Below are 21,480 nucleotides of genomic sequence, written 5' to 3'. Positions count from 1 at the left end.
TCCATCCTCCCCTCAATACGGTGCAGTCGTCCTGTCCCCTTTGCAGAAAAGCATCCCCAAAGAATGATGTTTCCACCTCCATGCTTCATGGTTGGGATGGTGTTCTTTCTTCTTCCTCCAAACACGGCAAGTGGAGTTTAGACCAAAAAGCTCTATTTTTGTCTCATCAGACCACATGACCTTCTCCCATTCCTCCTCTGGATCATCCAGATGGTCATTGGCAAACTTCAGACGGGCCTGGACATGCGCTGGCTTGAACAGGGGGACCTTGCGTGCGCTGCAGGATTTTAATCCATGACGGCGTAGTGTGTTACTAATGGTTTTCTTTGAGACTGTGGTCCCAGCTCTCTTCAGGTCATTGACCAGGTCCTGCCGTGTAGTTCTGGGCTGATCCCTCACCTTCCTCATGATCATTGATGCCACACGAGGTGAGATCTTGCATGGTGCCCCAGACCGAGGGAGATTGACCGTCATCTTGAACTTCTTCCATTTTCTAATAATTGTGCCAACAGTTGTTGCCTTCTCACCAAGCTCCTTGCCTATTGTCTTGTAGCCCATCCCAGCCTTGTGCAGGTCTACAATTTTATCCCTGATGTCCTTACACTGCTCTCTGGTCTTGGCCATTGTGGAGAGGTTGGAGTCTGTTTGATTGAGTGTGTGGACAGATGTCTTTTATACAGGTAACGAGTTCAAACAGGTGCAGTTAATACAGGTAATGAGTGGAGAACAGGAGGGCTTCTTAAAGAACAGGTTTGTGAGAGCCAGATTTCTTACTGGTTGGTAGGTGATCAAATACTTATGTCATGCAATAAAATGCAAATTAATTATTTAAAAATCATACAATGTGATTTTCTGGATTTTTGTTTTAGATTCCGTTGTAAGTAGGAAAACCTGCAAAATCGGCAGTGTATCAAATACTTGTTCTCCCCACTGTACATACCTCGCCATGGTTTTATGCGCACTTTGCAAAACAAATACGCCTGAAGTGGGCGCAAAAGCGTTAGTACATCTGGCCCTCAGCATCATGTATTTTCTAATGTCAGGTTCGCATCTTTTCTCTTTATTCCAGAGCATTTGATGTTTTGTATTTATTATCTTTGAACTGATTATGTACAGTAATTGGCATGATACGTGACATACCTGACGTAATAAATTGTTACATTTGATTTTATTCTGACTTTGAAATTATTAACTTCAGTAGATTACGCTGCATCCATTGTTACCGCAAATCTGCATCAGATTAGTAACGGATTAACGTCCAGTTTTGAGTGGAGCATAGGGCACACCAACTGCAATTTTAGAGTTCCGGCTAATATTTGGCACTAATTCAAGAGTACTTGGGATGTAAAGACAAAAAGTGACTTTCCGTTTAGGACAACAAAATGCTGCTCGACCAGCCTAAATAGGGTGAGTCTTATCTCTGTTTAGTATAATTTTACTTTAGTTAAGTGTATGTGGGAAACCATGGCATGACCAAACCAAAGCTACTACCAGAGAAGTAATATTGGTCGGCTTATATCTGTAGTAGTGGTCATGACCTCTGTCTAAAGAAAAAGTTACTTTAATTCAAGTGTTTACAACCAAGGAGGCTATACAAAATATCTTAGACTGAGTAAGCGTGAATGCGACCGCCTAAGGTATTAGCCAATTACCTCTGTTTAGTGACCAAAAACTGACGAATTTGTGATCTTGGGCCCACATAATATTAACGGCTGGTGCGAGGACCCTGTGCGACTTTGGCACCCGAATGAACAATTAATAAGAGTAAAGAGTTAAATAGAACAATCAAATGTATTGCTAAACTATTATATAAATGACCAATACCAAATTGGCATTCCAACCTAAATTCGAGGTTGTGATAAAATGGAGTCAGATAAAAGCTTAATTGGAATCAAATTACTTTGCCACGCGGAAAAGACAGTAACAAGCAGTAAACCTTCACCCGCTTATCGGAAACTGTCGTTGGACCGATTGGGCAGGCTTTACACAGTATATGGAGATTATTTGAAAAAAGTAAGCTTGAGAGTTATAGTTACTGTACATTTAGGCCAAAGCATGAAGCGGCACTCTTTCTTCCCACAGTCAAGTTATGAATATCCACTGAAAGTTATGCTCCCTAGACTTAGTAATTATGAATCTATTGTTATATAGAAATAAAACATGACTAACCCATAATCTCTTTTGGACTGTTATGGGCTGAGATGGAATGTTTTTATGTCTGGGGTCCCAGAGACACTTATGTTGTACATACATATTTATTACAACAACAAAAAAAGGTTAAAAGCTTTAACACACCATTTTACCATGCTTCTTTACACATGCACTTTTCAGAAATATGAAAAGTTCTAGTAATGTTGAATGCACACATACATACAAAAAGTGAACAAAACAAACAGTTTACAGGAAAACATCAATGTGTAAACAGAAAATCATGTGAAAATTCATGTTTTTACCTGAGGTCTCTGAGGCCCCCCAGAAGAGTAATACATTTTTCATGAATATATTCTTTGATGAAATAAAAGTTGAATGAAATCATTATTAATTTTTGTTTATAAGTATAGGAACTGTCAAAGCATCAACCTGAAAAATGAAGTAGATTTTGTATTTTAGGTTGGGATTTAGTGAATTTTTTTGTGATTAAAAATGTCTAAATAGATTGTTGTTATTACATACTGCTACACAAATAATAGCCTACTAATATTTAAAGAGTTTTATTGGACTTCTTGACATAAACAGTGAAAAAAATACATTTTACAGATATTTTACATTTTTGAGATTTTCCTGCGCATGAGTTTTAGCAGATTATTTCGTAATTCATGACTGTTCAATCCATAAACAATTGGATTCAGAAGTGGAGGCACTAGAAAAATGAGCATCCCCATAACCTTTTGCACATCTGCGTTTACGTTTTTGAACCTGTGTGACAAGATGGTGAAAGTTCCAACAACCTCATATATGATGAAAATGGACAGTTGAGCAACACAGGTGTTGATGGCCTTGCTCTTTGCATCAGACCTACTCATGACCAAGCAGGTAATCAAAATCTTCACATAGGAAAATACTTGAATGGAAACACTAATAATCTGCATCATGGCTGTGTTGAACAAGCCTATGACATTATTAACTGTGGTATTGTCACAGGTCAGCTTAAGGAGAGAGGGGTTATCACAAAACACATTCAAAATGATAGATCTGCATCTGGAATACTTGCCCTGCAAAGAAAACAGCAAAAGAATGAAAAAAAGGTCAAGGCCCCATACAAAAGTAACAATTCCCATCACAAACCTTGGTGTCATGAGAGCATTGTATCGCAGAGGCATACATATAGCAATATAGCGATCAAAAGCCATGGCAGCCAGAATAAACAAAACACCACCCCCATACATGTGGAGCAGAAAACCCTGGAGCACACAGAGGGGATAATATGTAGTATTGGTTTCCGTCACAATGTCAAAAAGAACCTTAGGAAGCATGGAAGTGATTCCAATAAAATCATTCAGTGGAAGACTGAACATAATGAAGTATATTGGCTTATGGAGACTTTGTGTCATAATGATGAGGATCAACAGGGTCAAATTACAAAAGGCACTGAAAATGTAGATAAAGATGCCAAAGAGAAATATGGGATATTTTGCTCCAAAAGGGATGGAAAATGGATCCAGGGTTAGCTCAAAACTAACTATGATGGATAAGTTCTCCATTGTGACTCTGGAATCTGTGGAAAATAAGAGCAAATTAGTACTTTGACATTAATTTCATTAAAATTACTGAAATTTATTTTATTAATACATTTAATACATTTATTATCCTCCCCCCATCCAATTGACCCTTTATGAAATGAAAAATAAGCCTTAAAGCATTTGTCAGTGATGTATGTTACTCACTTCATGCACCCTTGATTATTATCTCTCAATTTAAAAAAGACACTACAGTATCATGTCATACTACAAGATCAAGTTGAAATGCTTTTGTCTTATAAAGACAGTCATCTTACTGACATCATTCACATTATAACCCCTGAAGACAAATTATGTGAGAATGCAAAATCCTTTTCACAGGTTGGCAATGTTATGACAGATTATGACATACATTTGACACACACGTGCATATCACGTATACTAATTATATTCAGCACTAAAAAAAATCTGTGTACATCTGAAATGTTGCAGTAAAAATCAATTGGTGACTTGGTGACTAGCATGTTTTCCTTGAATAGAAAAGAGGGTTTACTGATTACCAAAAGGGGAAAATGTAGTGATATAAGACAGAACTCACAAGACAGACATACTGACAGCTATAAAAGCAAGGCTACAATATTTAACACTTTTTGTAGTACAAAGTAAACACAAACCTTGTGTCTTTAGTGACCCACGACATCATTCACTACCCTCCCCCTCAAACATTTTTTAAAGTTAGACATCAAACTTCAACTTAGTATTCCTCAATCAATTCATTATAAACAATACAACGAGAAATAAATAATAAAATTATAAAAGAATGCCTGTTTTCCCATTCATTGTAAAAATTGTATAGGGTCGCTAATGACCCGAGGTGTGTAATGGCTCGTTTCCACTGACCGGTATTTTTAATATACAGTTGAAATATAATACTACTGTTATTGTGTCACGAAATGTAGTTTTAAGAGTTTTTCAGGTGAGAATGTAGTTGTTTAAAGCTCAAATCTGTGGTTTATTTATAAAGATTTACGAAAATTTGATCCAGGTTGTGAGATCCAGGTTGTGAGATCCAGGTTGTGAGATCCAGGTTGTGAGATCCAGGTTGTGAGATCCAGGCGATCACCGGGCTCTAGGCACTCATGTACCCCGCCTGGAACAGCCTTGCCTCGGCTTGTCGTTCTGACATTTGCCGCTGACTTTGACGTCTAAGTAGTGGTTAAACATGAGATATACACTCACCTAAAGGATTATTAGGAACACCTGTTCAATTTCTCATTAATGCAATTATCTAATCAACCAATCGCATGGCAGTTGCTTCAATGCATTTAGGGGTGTGGTCCTGGTCAAGACAATCTCCTGAACTCCAAACTGAATGTCAGAATGGGAAAGAAAGGTGATTTAAGCAATTTTGAGCGTGGCATGGTTGTTGGTGCCAGACGGGCCGGTCTGAGTATTTCACAATCTGCTCAGTTACTGGGATTTTCACGCACAACCATTTCTAGGGTTTACAAAGAATGGTGTGAAAAGGGAAAAACATCCAGTAGCCTATGCGGCAGTCCTGTGGGCGAAAATGCCTTGTTGATGCTAGAGGTCAGAGGAGAATGGGCCGACTGATTGAAGAGCAACTTTGACTGAAATAACCACTCGTTACAACCGAGGTATGCAGCAAAGCATTTGTGAAGCCACAACACGCACAACCTTGAGGCGGATGGGCTACAACAGCAGAAGACCCCACCGGGTACCACTCATCTCCACTACAAATAGGAAAAAGAGGCTACAATTTGCACGAGCTCACCAAAATTTGACAGTTGAAGACTGGAAAAATGTTGCCTGGTCTGATGAGTCTCGATTTCTGTTGAGACATTCAGATGGTAGAGTCAGAATTTGGCATAAACAGAATGAGAACATGGATCCATCATGCCTTGTTACCACTGTGCAGGCTGGTGGTGGTGGTGTAATGGTGTGGGGGATGTTTTCTTGGCACACTTTAGGCCCCTTAGTGCCAATTGGGCATCGTTTAAATGCCACGGCCTACCTGAGTATTGTTTCTGACCATGTCCATCCCTTTATGATCACCATGTACCTATCCTCTGATGGCTACTTCCAGCAGGATAATGCACCATGTCACAAAGCTCGAATCATTTCAAATTGGTTTCTTGAACATGACAATGAGTTCACTGTACTAAAATGGCCCCCACAGTCACCAGATCTCAACCCAATAGAGCATCTTTGGGATGTGGTGGAACGGGAGCTTCGTGCCCTGGATGTGCATCCCACAAATCTCCATCAACTGCAAGATGCTATCCTATCATTATGGGCCAACATTTCTAAAGAATGCTTTCAGCACCTTGTTGAATCAATGCCACGTAGAATTAAGGCAGTTCTGAAGGCGAAAGGGGGTCAAACACAGTATTAGTATGGTGTTCCTAATAATCCTTTAGGTGAGTGTAATTCTCCTTTCTCCTGAGTCGGACTTGGCAAGTACGAACTTTGTGTACTTGGTATTGAGAAACGCCTAATGTCGGTGTTTGGCTTTTTGTGACAAACATGCCGAGAAGCAAGAACAAGATCTACTGTATGTCATCCAGAGCCGATCAGCCCTATACGCACACTACGCGAGGTGCGTAGGGCCCCGCAAATTACTCAAGGCCTCGACCCCCCCCCCCCCCCCATTCAGAATTTTGAATTGGATCCTGTAAGTTACAGGAAGCCAATGAAGGGAGCAGAGTATTGGGGTGATGTGGGTGCGCCTATTTGATCGGGTAAGTAACCTAGCAGCTGAATTTTGAATGGATTGTAGTCGATGAAGAACAGATTTGTTGAGTGACGAAAAAAGTGTGTTACAGTAATCAATACGGGATGAAATAAAAGCATGAATGAGCATCTCCAGTTCCGACTGAGAAACCACAGACCTCAATTTACTAATATTACGTAAATGAAAAAAACAAGATTTGGTCAAAGATTTAATGTGGGTTTCAAAAGATAAGGATTTATCAAATATAATCCCAAGGTTCCTTAAACTAGGCCGCACAGCAGATGCCAAAGGTCCAATGTCCCGTATAATCAGAGGTATAGCGTTGTCTGGTGCTACAATTAAAACCTCAGTCTTATCTGGATTCAGCTGCAAAAAACTTTCGGCCATCCAGCTGTTTATGACATCTATACAATCTAAAAGCCTCGAAAGTTTGAATGACTCATTTCGCCGGAAGGTAAAGTGAAGCTGAATGTCATCTGCGTAAAAATGATAGGAAATGTTAAAATCTCGTATGATCTGACCCAGAGGCAACAAGTATAAAATAAACAATATTGGGCCCAACACAGAACCCTGTGGAACACCACAAAGCATGGGTGACGAGGCAGATTTAAAATCACCAATAGATACGTCAAAACTTCTATCTGTAAGATATGAGCTAAACCAATCTAGGGCCACTCCTGACACGCCGACCCACTCGCGCAATCTCATAATCATAATATTGTGATCCACAGTATCAAAGGCAGAACTCAGATCCAAAAGTACCAACACTGAACATAGGCCTGCATCCGATGCCACTTGAAGGTCGTTATTAACTCTCACTAAAGCGGTCTCAGTCGAGTGTCTCTTCCTAAAACCTGACTGAAATTTGTCATACAGTTCCAAGTTCTCTAATACAGCAGTAAGTTGATTAGCAACAACTTTCTCAAGAATTTTGGACAGCAATGGCAACTTTGAAATTGGCCGATAGTTCTTCAAAACTGCTGGATCTAAATTAGGCTTTTTTATTATAGGATGAATAGTGGCATGTTTAAAATAAGACGGAACACAGCCTGTGGCCAGTGAACAATTGATAATATCTACTATACTAGTACCAATTGCAGGGAGTGCTTTTAAGAATAATGAAGATGGTATAATATCTTGTGGACAGGAGGATATATTCATTTTATTAATCAAATTTAGCTAATCAGGAAGAGTGATTGGTTTAAAAGACTCAATGGTAATAGGCCTAGCTGAACGAATACCATCGACAATAAAGTGTGGTCCATGCAGAATATTTGATCTAATAGACTGCACCTTATCAATAAAAAAGGACATCAGTCTATCACAATCATTTTGAGGATCTATTGTTGTCACAGCTGCTGGGGGTGATACAATATTATGTATGGTATCAAATAATATCTTAGGGTTACGCTTAGAGGAGGAAATTAGATTAGAAAAATAGGCAGCCCTGCATTTCGCAACTAAATCGTTAAAATCCTGCATAAGTTCCTTAAGATACAGGCGGTGCACTTCAAGCCCGGTTGATTTCCACAGGCGTTCGATGGTACGGCACCTCCTCCTGAAACAACGCACATCTTCCGTCATCCAAGGCGTGGTGTTACAGATGGGTTTAGTTTTTATCTTTAAAGGGGCCACTTCATCCAAGACGGAAGAGCAGACATTATTAAAAGATTGCATTAAGACCTCAACATCATTTTTACAACCCATCAAATTAAAATCACAGTCAAATCGAGAGCTAAATTGCTCAACAGTTGTTTGCGTAATAATGCGTGATTTTATCAGACGATTCTGACAAGGCGGGTCTGCAATAGTAGAAAGATTAAAAAAGATGCACTTATGGTCACTAATCGACATATCTTCACAACATAATGCATCAACATCCAAACCTAAAGTAAAAACCAGGTCTAATGTATGACCACCAGTATGTGTGGGTCCATAAACATGCTGCTTTAGATTATGTGAATCCGTAATACTAAGAAACTCTTTTGCAGCATGATTATCAACAACTTCAGTGTGAAAATTAAAATCCCCAACCATTAATAATTTTTCAAAATTAATAACGGATGACATGAAGTCCGTAAACTCTGTTAAGAACTGCCCAGCAGGACCAGGCGGACGATAAATGAGGATGCAGTAGAACGGCTTTATCCGACCAACTCTCGTGATTTGAAGTTCAAAAGAGGAAAAAGTTTCCACGCTCACCAGTTGACAGTGGTAGCTATCTCTCCATACCATGGCAAGACCTCCACCGCGGCCAGAAAGACGAGGGGATCCAATATACGAGCAGCCAACAGGACACAGCTCATTTAAATGAATAAATTCCGCGTTGCGTTGCCAAGTTTCTGTAAGTAATAGAAAGTCCAGATTTTGCCTTACAATCAGATCATTCAAAATGTGCGCCTTATTCGTGACAGAACGGGCATTTAACAAGCACACATTCACAGAAGAAATGACTGAGTCTTCAGAAATGGCAGATGATGTGCACTTGATAGTCCTAAGCGCAGACAGTCCACGACGGGCCCGGCCAAGGTGGGGGGGAGGTGGGTGTCTCTTCAGCAATCCTCCAAAGAACAGTAGGCTAAAGTTAAGTTGATGTGAGTTGATTTATTATGTTTAATAAATGACAAAGGACAACGGTGTGTGTTTATAAACTGTAGCTCGGAAAAGATAACCTCGTCGCGCGTTAACATGCGATCATATGCGCGTGCATGAAATGAAACAATATGGACGTGATGGCACTCCTCATTATAGTTTTAAAACAAGACGATGATTATCTAGTCGCTCAGTCAAGGTTTAGTTACAACTCTGCACTAATGCAATATGGAAAGTAATGTATTGACCATAGACTGTAAAAAATATGGACAAAGCGTCTGTGACGTCACCCATAGACTTCTGACGAACGGTTTTGAGGCCGTTTATGGGGGGTATGGGCGGCGCCATATTTCAATACAAATGTTCAGAAAGGATAACTTACAGGTATGATTTGTTGTGTCAGATCATGGCCGAGACGTCAAATTTCAGGAATTCCACTCGGCGCAGCCTATGCTCGTTGTCAGCTGTCAATCAAGCTGTCAATCGCGCCCTTATTTGTCATACATTTTATATCTAAATACGATCTAAACTAACGAGTTAGAAAAAAAATCACCCCCCTCACAGTTGTCAGGCACTCGGAACCTATCGAAAAATACAATAAAAGTCCATGGGACCAACCTGTAAAAACATGAATTTATGCTGTGAAAACGGACATTTTAACATGGGGGTGTATGGACATTTGCTCCCTTTTGGGACCTGCCCCTAGCGGATTTTCGATGTATTGCAGTTTTTCGCACTTCCGGGTAGGCTTCATTTTTCAGATTAGAATGTTGCCGCTTGGTATTGACATTGAATATTGATAGGCTCCATTGAATTTAAAATGTTGATTGGCTGGAGATTCTGGTCAATATGGATGCACATCCCTCAGTAAATAATAACCATCAAGAATCAAGAGTATCAAGAATTACTTTTATCATTTAAAACACAATGACATGCTATGGCGCCATTTTAGCTTTTATTCATTCACAGGATATGCATTTTTGATATCAATAATTCAATTTGTACTATTTAAAATGTGAATTCTTGATATTAAGAATGAACTTTTTACTAGTAACAATGTCTTCTGATTTCAGGAATTACATTTTCACTAGAACTAGTTAAAGGAGGGATTGTAGTGGGAACACTGGGGTGTCAGGTGTGACTGTGTGGCAATGGCAAATGGTTCATGGCTCACGGGTCAGGTATGAGGGCCCCTAAACAGAATTTTGCTTAGGGCCCCAGGGAGGTCAGGATCGGCTCTGATGTCATCCATTGTTGTTTATGTCGCTTTCTTCTTCGCGCAAAAATGACGTCGATCGCTTCTTTACGGCATAGGCTCTGTCATGAAACGCCTATCAAGTAAGGGTACTGTTGGCAGTGGAAACGCTAGCCGATTCGTGGTTTACCAACCCGAACCGTACCGGACTGTACTGTGCCGCACCGTACCGCTCAGTGGAAATGAGCCATAACTGTCACAAGATGAAGAAGAAGATGAAGACGGATGACAGTATTACAAGGACATACAGTACCGTGCGTGCCTGTTATTTTCTCAAAAATAACCACAGGCTGTATTACCCATATACCTGTGTTTGTATTTTTGTATATATGCAAAGTTCTGTCATGAAACTCCTTAACTCAACCTGCTTGCAATCACATCATTCTCTATAAGGCACAGCTGATTGGTTCCTTCTATAACAGTAGCCAATGAGCTCCCTGCTCAACCTTCAAATACTTGGTTAGCATTTGCTGTAGCAGTTCCAGTGCACTTTCAGAACCCCTCCACCTTCTCCCGCTCCACCTGTATTTGCTACCGAAAATTTTCTCTGTATTGTACAGCAGCAGCATGTCTTACTTCCTCACAGCAGTGTGTTTTCTGGTCTCCTGAGTTTCTATGACCTGTGATCTATTGATTTTTTGGATTAAAGACCGTTTGTATGATATACTCCTGCATCGTGCACTTTGCACAGCCGCCATTCTGTGATAGTATGTAAGAAAGAACTTCATATAATTTAAATCTAGTGATACTTTATTGCTCCTTATGCCATGGCGATAAGGCCTAGACTTAAGGATCAGACTCAAATCCGTGTCTAGAGTGCGTTCACATCGCAGCTTGGACAATTAATGTTATAATGCATTGAAAATATAATGATATCTGTGTGATATACAGTATAGCCTATAGCCTAAACTTCAAATAAAATATATTTAACTCTTTTAATGGCCATCACTCCACAATAACTGCCTAAATTAATCCCTATTTTGTAAATGTATAAATACAATTACTCAAAAAAGAAAATATTATTGGTAAGGTTTCCACTTAATCAGTACATTACATTTTTAGAATACTGAATCTGAATAATAAACCAAATCTGAATAATATAAAATACTCACCCTGGCATATATTTATTGGGCCATTGGGACTTTTGGTTAGACCATTTCATCATCTTGAAACATCTGATTAATGAGACCTGTGGGAGAGTTTTTTAATGGCATCCAGTTTTGTTTATCACATATCATAAACCCTTGATAAATCTCTTAAATCGCTTCAAATAGACTTGCCAATTAGGTTTATCCAACTCCCTAATAGCAAACAATGTTGCTAATAAAACTTTGGGGATTTGTGTCACAGAGCCTACTGAAAATTATTCTAAATAATTTTTTAATAATCATATCAACAATTTCTTAAACAACTAAAACTTATTTACCAAGGGAACAGTTTTTGCACATTTGCTTTCAAGAAATATTACCATCATGAACTAAAACATGTTATTGTCAGATATCAGGCTTTACTTCACAAATTTCTGCATCCTGTTGTTTGTACTGAGAATGCGTAACATGAACAACTTCAGTCACTGAACAACTTATAAATCTGTATCATTATAATCCCCATTTTACACTTAAAAATAAAGGTTCCAAAGTAGGCCGTAAAATAACCATTTTGGGTTCCACAAAAATACCTTTCAATATTTATTTATAGAAATATTATAATCTAAATAATATCTTTATGTAAAGAACATTTTTCCAATGTAAAGAAACTTTTGTGCAATGCAAAAGTTCCATGGACATTAAAGGTTCCTCATGGAACCATAGATGCTAATAAAGAACCTTATTTGTGACCCTGGACCACAAAACCAGTCACATGGGTCAATTTTTTTAAATTGAGATGTATACATTACATGAAAGCTGAATAAATAAGCTTCCCATTAATGTATGGTTTGTTAGGATATAACAATATTTGGCCGAGATACAACTATTTGAAAATCTGGAATCTGAGGTTGCAAGAAGAATCTAAACATTGAGAAAATCACCTTTAAACTTGTCCATTTATGTTCGCGATTGTGCTGCATTCACTCACAAAAAGAAATGTTTTATATATTTACGGTAGGAAATTTACTAAATTCTTTACTTAATATCCTAATGATTTTTGGCATAAAATAAAAATAAATAATTTTGACCCATACAATATATTGTTGGCTATTGCCACAAATATACCTGTGCAACATGTGACTGGTTTTGTGATCCAGGGTCACATTTGTGTCTTGCATTAGTGTCTTGCAAATCGTGAAGGTCCCCTTTATATAACAGGCTATTCCTTAGCACATTGGCACAGAGCTCCTTGACCTTGATTTGAGGGTGTCAGATTAGTTAGACATATAAAAAGAAATGTATTGAGAAGCACAGGTCTAAAAGAATCCAGTTACCAAAGATTCTCTAGTTTATTTCAATGAAAACACTGACCCTACTGGGACTAAAGACCAGAAAGGAATCATATTAATTAAGTCTGTGAAACATTGGTCAGGGGACAGCCACTGTGAGCTGATTATGAATAAGGGCCTGAATTGAGTAAGTGAATTAAGCCTCAGGTCAATTTAAATGAATGTAGAGTAGGCCACTTGTGGATTAGAGAGGCCTAAGTGGGACCAGGAGTTCAGAGTTACTGAACATTGTCCCTGCTGGTAGAGTTTGTAAATTCGCCTACACCAAAATGTGTCCAAAATGTGTTTTTACATTGAAAGCATTGAAATTAGCAATGTACTTTGATAAAATACTTTTGTATGTCTAATTTTCTAATTTTTCTATGGGTTCATAGAAACAAAACAGACATCTCCATGTTGTTTCTGTCTGTTGCAGTTCTAATACAGAGTGATCAGTGACATGATATGTATGGGTCAGATGATTGGCTCAAAAGATGTTTCTGAATGCAGTGATCATGACGTAAAGATGGCAGCATTCAAGATATTTACCAGGCCATGTCGGCAACTGAGATGAATGGGGGTGCCAAAATATCCAGGTACATTAGCACTAAAAAAAATGTGACTATTATGCTGCACATAAGAGAGAATTTACAGGAAAATATATAATATATATATACACTTTTTTTTTTATTTTTATTTTTTTTATGAGGTTAAGTGCTCACGGAAGAGAAGAGTTTTCAGCTCTTTTTTGAATGTTGTCATGGATTCTGCATTCCGGATGCCGGTGGGGAGATCATTCCACCAGCATGGAACTGTGAATGAGAATGTTCTGGAGAGTGATTTTTTGGCTCTCTGTGATGGGACCACGAGACGTCGCTCGTTGACCGATCGAAGGCTTCTGGTAGGGATGTAGACTTGTAGGAGTGAGTGAAAGTAGGAGGGAGCTGAGCCTGTGACAGATCTGTAAGCAAGCGTCAGTGCCTTGAACTTGATGCGAGCAGCTAGAGGTAGCCAGTGCAGTGAGATGAACAAAGGAGTGACGTGGGCCCTCTTGGGCTCGTTGAAGACAAGACGAGCTGCAGCGTTCTGAATCATTTGTAGAGGTTTAGTTGCACATGATGGAAGTCCAGCCAGAAGAGCATTGCAGTAGTCAAGCCTAGTAATGACCAGGGGACGAGAAGTTGTGTTGCATGCTCAGTTAGAAAAGGCCTGATCTTCCTGATGTTGTGCAGTGCAAACCTGCATGATCGAGCTGTCTTTGAAATGTGATCTGTGAATGTCAGCTGGTCATCAACTGTTACTCCAAGATTTCTGACCGACCTTGATGGGGTGATTGATGATGAGTCTAGCTGGATAGTGAAGTCGTGTTGCAGAGACGGATTGGCAGGGAGGACGAGAAGCTCAGTCTTTGCCAGGTTGAGCTGCAGGTGATGTTCCTTCGTCCATGTCGGATTGTGCAGTATAATAGTCACAATTTTTGAGTAGCTGCCATCTTTACATCATGATCAATGAGTTAAGAAACATCTTTTAAGTCAATCATCTGACCCATACATATCATGTCACTGATCACTCTGTATTAGAACTACAACAGACAGAAACAACATAGAAATGTGCTGCATGTGGAACTGTAAACAGTTTCAGTCTTATTTCTGGAATTTTTCTGAAAAGAAAGAAAAAAAAGAAACAATGTTCAAATAATTTCAAATCTTGTAGAGGTAGAAGGATCTCCTTAGCTTTACAGGGGAAAACAATACATATTTTCTGTTGTATTATTTCCAGTAGGCCTCTTGAGTGTATTAGTGTCCAGGGAACACATTAATTGGCTCTCTTGGACCTCATCTCAGGTCTGCGTTGTTTTTGTTACTGTTTCTGTTAGCAGCGAGATCATTGTCGCAACTGTTCCATAATAATGACTGTATTTGTTATTTCATACAGACAAACAACTGTAATGTAAAAAGAAAAGTCTTAAAATAAAATCATGTTTAATAATGACAATAGCAACAGCATTATGTAACATTGATAGACCTGAAAATGTTTGCCTGAGTTAAACTATCAAACATGTTTTGTGAAGCATAAAATGAAATAATAAAATAATACAGTTTAAAAAATGAAATAAAGTGAAGTAAAAGAAAATAAAAGAATATGCTTTAGATTGTACAGTATTTAATCATGTGTTATGGAGATGTTTTCAATCATTCACATGTAAAAAATAAAAAGTTGATCAAACTTAAAGCAACACGGCTGGATCTCATGTTGTAGAATCACAGGACTAATATAATTAATAATATGAAATGAGTACTTCAACACCCATGATTAGATTCCAGAAATCAGTGAATCAGGCCCCTAGATGATGATTATGTCACCATCAATACGCTGATTTCACGCAGCCGTTATTTTGAAATCGAAAGCGAGGCTCTGGTGGGAAGAAAACCGGAAGTGTCGCCTTTAATCACAGGAGAGTCGTGAATGCGATGGCGTATTGTTGTGTTTAATGATGTTGTGTCAATTCTAAAACTGTACATACATTTCTTTTATACTTTAGACTATATACAGTGAAATTCATTTATAAATAATTTTTTTTTTTTTTTTATAATTCAAAAAGTAAAAAAAGAAGCAGGAATAAACTATATACATGTCCTATATTGGATATTAACATCCAATAGTGTAAATCGCGGCAGCAGCTTCAAGTTGGTAGTCCAAAGGCATTGTTGTTTATCTTTACTTCCGGGGTTTTTCCCACCGGAGCCTCACTTTCGATTTCAAAATGGCGGCTGCGTGAAATCAGCGTATAGTTAACCAACATCATCGGGGCCCTGTTCATCGTATGTAGATTACTCAGTTATCTGGATTTTACTGTTGATGATTTGACGTGATCCAGGATTGTTAGGTTATTCGAAGCTCATCCTTTCTAAGCTCATCGAGTTACTGTTATAGCAAGAAGTCTGTGAGCTCATACCTGCTCAGGACCAGATTTATTTCTTGTTGCATAAACAGTTGAGAAGTTGAAAATCTGAACCAGCCATTGCTGCTTTCTTGCAAGAGCACCCTGTTGAAGCAGGGAAATTAATAATTACAACATAAATGGAAATGTGTTTTATATAAATAATAATAATAATACTTTTGAAATTAATTGAAAGTAATTATAATGTTGTGTAGTCTATAATAGACAGAACCAATTTTTCTCATTGAGAGATTTATTTGTGAGAAAATAATTAGGCCTATCTCATTATTTAATTGGAGCCTTACATAATTTACATAAAAAGCTCTGTCATTAAAACTCTAGATGGTACAGGCTGATAGGTTGCTAAACTCAATTTGTTAGCTATCACATTGTTATCTACATACATTAGTGCAGCCTATTGATTGCTGTTGCATCAGCAGACAATGAGCTTGTGGCTCACCATTCAAAATACTTGGCCTTATTTGCTATAAGCCTCCATAGCAGATCTATACACGCAGAGCTGGAAAAGGTGGAGGGTTCCTGAAAGCGCGCTGCAGATTGCTAACAGCGAACCCCTGGCCAGTATGGGAATACTTCGTATATATAAAAACCGAACACGTGGTTGTCCTCGAGGACGCAAAGTAGCTGCAAAAGGAGGAAACACATAGAACATGTTCGGAAACACCATCCCTCCAAAGGTATGTCCTGTTTATAACTTAAAGGAATACGCCGACTTTTTGGGACTTTAGCTTATTCACCATATCCCCCAGAGTTAGATAAGTCCATACATACCCTTCTCATCTCCGTGCGTGCCGTAACTCTGTCTGACGCACCCACCGCTAGCCTAGTTTAGCACAAAGACTGGAGGTAAACGGCTCAATCTAGCCTACTGCTCCCAATAATTGACTAAATAACACCAACATTTTCCTATTTACATGTTGTGATTTGTATAGGCGGATCTTTTGTGACGTCATTGTTTATGTTTGTCGCGTTGCATCATGGGAATCGTGTGGCAGGAAACACCGCTAGATACCTCTAATTTGATTGTTTTGCACGTTTGGAGGAGGATTTAGAGAAGAGGATGGTTCACTCTTGCTGTGTGGTCGAGTACGGCTCGTTGGGGGCCTGATAAAAAGTTTTTTCGAATTCCCTCCGAAAAGGATCGCGAAAAACGAAAGAAATGGTTGCGTGCAATTAGGCGATTGAACCTGGACGCTCCGAAGAAAGCCTGGATTCCTGCAGCTAACGTTACTGATCGAGTTTGTGAGGCTCATTTTGTTCATGGTAGGCCTAAGTCTTAGTGACTATGTATTTATAGAAGATTGAATAAAAAAAATAATAAAACTGAGTCAAATCAACCGAGTCATATGTTTTCGCGTTCTGATTCAGGTGTCCCAAACCGCGATCCACAGCACCCAGACTATGTTCCTCACATCAAAATGGGCTATTCTGGATCGCAAAACTTAAAAGCAAAAGAAAAGGCTGTTCTAACCTCTGCTTTTAGCACGATCACTGCTTTCTGTTTGGCAGAAAAGATCGGCCCAACTTTTTGAAAAAACAAAATAATCATAGGCCTCCAGACTTTTGAAAGCCTTTAATCTTTCATGAGTGAAGGGTCCAGGGGTTTCTATTAAATAAGAATAAATGTCTCCCCAGCAGATTGGTGGCCAAGACACGGGCAAGTCGGACCAACGTTTTTTGTCATCCCAGATCTCATATGGGCTTTGAATAACTTCGATTTTGTCACCAATACAAATTTTGAGCTTCTCTCCAAACCTCCTCCGGTCTTCAGATGTTAAAGTGCTTATACATTGTGGATTTCGCCCGCTAACTCTCTTGAAAGTGCTCGTCGCGTCTTTACTGCCCGCAATACTGTTTGTTTTGTTGCCACACAACCACTCGCGCATGCGTACAAAGATGTCAACAAAGATCCTCCTATAGTCACAGCATGTACAAATAACAAGGTCACATGAGACACTGCCATCTTCTAACCCTATACATACTGGGAACTATATTCTCAGAAGGCGAAGCACTGCTACTTCTGCGGAGTGATTTACTCCAACTCTGAGCGAACTCTCTGCTCCTCACCTCGGGGCTTCTCAGGTGCTGCGAGTATATCACTCCGCCCAAGTAGCAGTACTTCGACCAAATGCAATGATTGGACAAACATTGTATGATCATATGCCTTCCACATACGATATATATAAATACATTTAGACCACTTAACTTAGTGATTGCTATCAGGATGTGAAGAGACTTTCAACCAGCATAACAATAAAAATTGTTCTGGAACAAATCACCTACCAGGTATGCCATTTTGACTGTCGGGAAGAAGTGCGGGCTCAGCAAAAGTGCACATCGAGGGCACATATCAACCGCAAAGGGGGGGCGTTCGCAAGCACCCTTCTGAAACCTAAAATGACAAATGGGACACCCTCCGGGCTCATGGACTTAACGGACACACGCACGCGGCAGCCATTGTAAGTCCACAAGACTGAAAGTGCAAGTGTGGCCCTGTCCCAAATGGCACACTTCATATGCACTTTCGGTCTTGTGGACTTACAATGGCTGCCGCATGCACATGTCCGTGAGACCGTAGGGTGTCCCATTTGTAATTTTAGGCCTCAGAAGGGTGCTCGCGAGCGCCCCCTTTGCGGTCGATATGTGCCCTTGATGCGCACTTCCGCAGCAGACTTCTTCCCGACAGTCACAAAAGTGCGGACTCATAGGAAGACCACGAGTGCTTAGGGTGCCATTTGGGCCACTCGTTGATGATCACACGTTGACGTCATTGTGACAAGGTAGCTTGTGACGTCAGAAACACCAGCTATTTCAAACCGCGTTTTTGAGACTGTCTTTGGTTCACTGCAGTTTTAAGGAGAAAATATTCAGCAACGGTGCTGACTTATGCATTTGTACATGGTTTGTCTTAAAGCATATTAAAAACACCACATATAAACAACATTTAAAAACTTGATTTTCACCACAGGGGACTTCAAATAAAAAAAAGAATTAAAAAAAGGCAAATTGGTTGGCACAACTAATCTACTGGAAATGAGAAAACTCAAAACTGCTTTGCAGCCAGCAAGTTGCTTTATTTTTTTATTTTTTTAAAAGTTTACTCAACTTTTTTATTTTTCAAAATGTTGTCAAATTTCTATTCAATTCAATTCTATTCTATTCTATTCATATTTCAGTGTTCAATTTTCTTCAGCCACCTTTTCTCATACAAAATGTGACTTTAAGTAGTCACAAAGTATTATTGAGACAATTCTATAAGCTTTTCTTGTAATGCAAATTATTTTTGGGAGGTGGGGGGGGATTTAATATCTGACATTGAATATCTGACACTGAACAATGTTTAACAGCAATGAGATGAGTGGACTCTTTCTTATTCTTCAGCGGCCTCTAGCGGCAGTAGTTTACTATTACAAGTTAGTTTTTTTGACTGGTTAGGCCTACTGAAAGTAGGCTAATGGTCGTGGGTGCACTCTTTTTTTCTTGCCTGCTAATATAAATTTAATGAGCTTTATAACTTTTTTTTTGTGATAACAGCTTGTTGTATAGACTGTTGGTACAGTTACATAATTCATTTAACAAGTTCATATCTTCAGAAGTTGTTTAGACTTAAGAATTTGGAAGAAATCAACATGCTTTTTCTGAGTGCCATGCCTTTGACACTTGTTATCGCTACTAGGCTGCAACTTTAAGAAACAGGTAATGGCCACTTTGTAACCTGATCAGAGGCTTTAATAAATGATGGAGCAGTATCTGGGTTCACTATTGCCACGGTTGTTGCTGTTTGCATTTCCAAGGACAGAACGCAGCTGAACAAAGATCATCGAGCTAAAAGCACTTTTGTACAGCATTCTGCGATCAATTAACCTGAGGATGAATCCTGAGTAGTAAGTAGTTATCCCTCTAAAGAATGTTTACTTTATTGAGGTACTGTGTTGCTAACGGTCAACAGACTTTCTTCAATTACAATGACTGGAGAGAATAATGGCCTCTAGTTTGTGCCATTATTGCCAGTATTATCTATTGTGCCCATAATGAATGAGTAAATGCAGCTTGCATTGAGCATGAACACCAGTAGAGTAACATGCAAAGTTAATAATATGATGTTGTTTTTCAGTGACTACCTGTTCAAATTGCTGCTGATTGGGGACTCTGGTGTGGGAAAGTCATGTTTACTCCTACGGTTTGCTGTAAGGAAAAAAAAATTTCAGTGCCTGTCATTTTCTGTTTGGATGGTTTTCAGTGAATGGTGTCATTCATTTAAAGTAGCTCACCCCAAAATCTAAATTCTATAATATTTCCTTCATGGCGTTTTAAATCTATATGGTTTATTTTTTATTTTTACAAAATTGGTTGATTCTTCTGTTGATGAAAAACACTTATTCCACCAGGATGACACCTATACAGAGAGCTACATCAGCACTATTGGGGTAGATTTCAAAATCAGAACTATTGAAATGGAGGGGAAGACTGTCAAACTGCAGATTGTGAGTAAAGAAATGTATTTCAATTCATATTCAGAGTCAGCTAGTTGGTTTGTGCCTGGCTGTGTCTGAGTTGCTTTTTTTGTTTGTTTGATCCAGTTATTAGTTCTGTTTTAAACAAACCCCTATGGAACAAAAACATTTAAAATCGAATTATTATTGTACAGTAACAATAACTGATCATTTGCCAATTAACTTTTATTTAAATGACTATCCAATCACTTGGGTTGGTCCCAATAGAGCAAAAAGGTCCTAAATGCCTGCATAAGAATTGATATTCACATCTTCTCAAAGTTTTTGCAAACAACATTTCGCTTTTTTAAAACGTGTGCCATGCTTTTCTCCGTCCTGAAGTGGGATACAGCAGGGCAAGAGCGATTTCGAACAATAACATCCAGCTATTATCGAGGTGCTCATGGGATTATAATTGTCTATGATGTCACTGAGCAGGTAATATTTTGAATATTACAGAATGTTTAATATTTTAACATTTTGTGTATGGTCCTGGAGAATTTCTTAATAATAATGATTAATGAAATACTTTGTTTTTACAGGAGTCTTTCAACAATGTGAAGCAATGGTTAGAAGAAATTGATCGCTATGCATGTGAAAATGTCTCCAAGTTGCTAGTTGGTAACAAGTGTGACCTTTCCTCAAAAAAGGTGGTAGACTTTACCACAGCAAAGGTAAGCTCTCTGCTTATGCAAATTCATGGTGAGGTCTGTTCTACAGGATTGGCAAATCTAAGCTAAATTTATATATTACATTTAATTTGTACTTTTTTCAGGAATTTGCTGAGTCACTCAAAATTCCATTCCTGGAGACAAGTGCCAAGAATGCAAACAACGTAGAGAAGGCATTTTTAACAATGGCCTCTGAAATCCAGAAGAGGATCGGGACAGAGAGTGTTCAGAATGAAACTGTTAAAATGGGATCCAAAATAAACAGTGCCCCCCTATGGCCTGGTGGAGAGAAGTCAGCTGAGGAGGTCAGCTCTTGTTGCTAGTACTCAATATCATTAAAATTCTGGGTAATATGAAAATCCATATTTTTTGTTTATCGTTCTATGTGTTTTTGTTCCTCCTCTTCTTTCTTTTTCATTTTAAATGTAAAATAAGCCATTGACTTTATGTTTGCACATCCTAAGAAGCTAATGAAGATGAATTTGGAAATGTTTCTGGAAATTATTTTCTGATCATGCATGCATTGTTTTATGTTAAAGGCTCTTTCATCCTTTTGGTGATGGACAAAACCTATAAGCATACACTACTTTCAAGGGGTCTTTAAGATTATTAAATGTTTTTGAAAGAAGCTTCTTATGCTTATAAGGTTGTATTCATTT

General features: G+C 38.7%; 2 protein-coding genes across 2 annotated transcripts; one reads left to right on the top strand and one right to left on the bottom strand.

The window, feature by feature from the left end:
* Window positions 1–2,762: 2,762 nt before the first annotated feature.
* LOC309505797 (olfactory receptor 8G17-like) lies at window positions 2,763–3,701 on the bottom strand (the record flags this gene model as incomplete). Its single annotated transcript, XM_082179255.1, has 1 exon — window positions 2,763–3,701. One exon carries the CDS (start codon window positions 3,699–3,701, stop codon window positions 2,763–2,765), a length of 939 nt encoding a protein of 312 aa, XP_082035381.1.
* A 15,826-nt stretch (window positions 3,702–19,527) lies between these two features.
* LOC309505453 (ras-related protein ORAB-1) lies at window positions 19,528–21,408 on the top strand (the record flags this gene model as incomplete). Its single annotated transcript, XM_082178832.1, has 6 exons — window positions 19,528–19,541; window positions 19,772–19,844; window positions 20,046–20,141; window positions 20,493–20,588; window positions 20,693–20,824; window positions 20,926–21,408. 6 exons carry the CDS (start codon window positions 19,528–19,530, stop codon window positions 21,142–21,144), a joined length of 630 nt encoding a protein of 209 aa, XP_082034958.1. The 3' UTR covers window positions 21,145–21,408.
* Between the last annotated feature and the right edge of the window lie 72 nt (window positions 21,409–21,480).

Source organism: Leuciscus leuciscus (assembly GCF_965113295.1).
Source record: "Leuciscus leuciscus genome assembly, chromosome: 9".
NCBI lineage: Eukaryota > Metazoa > Chordata > Actinopteri > Cypriniformes > Leuciscidae > Leuciscus > Leuciscus leuciscus.
Note: the sequence above shows the minus strand (reverse complement) of the source record. Positions and strands in the feature narration are given on the sequence as shown.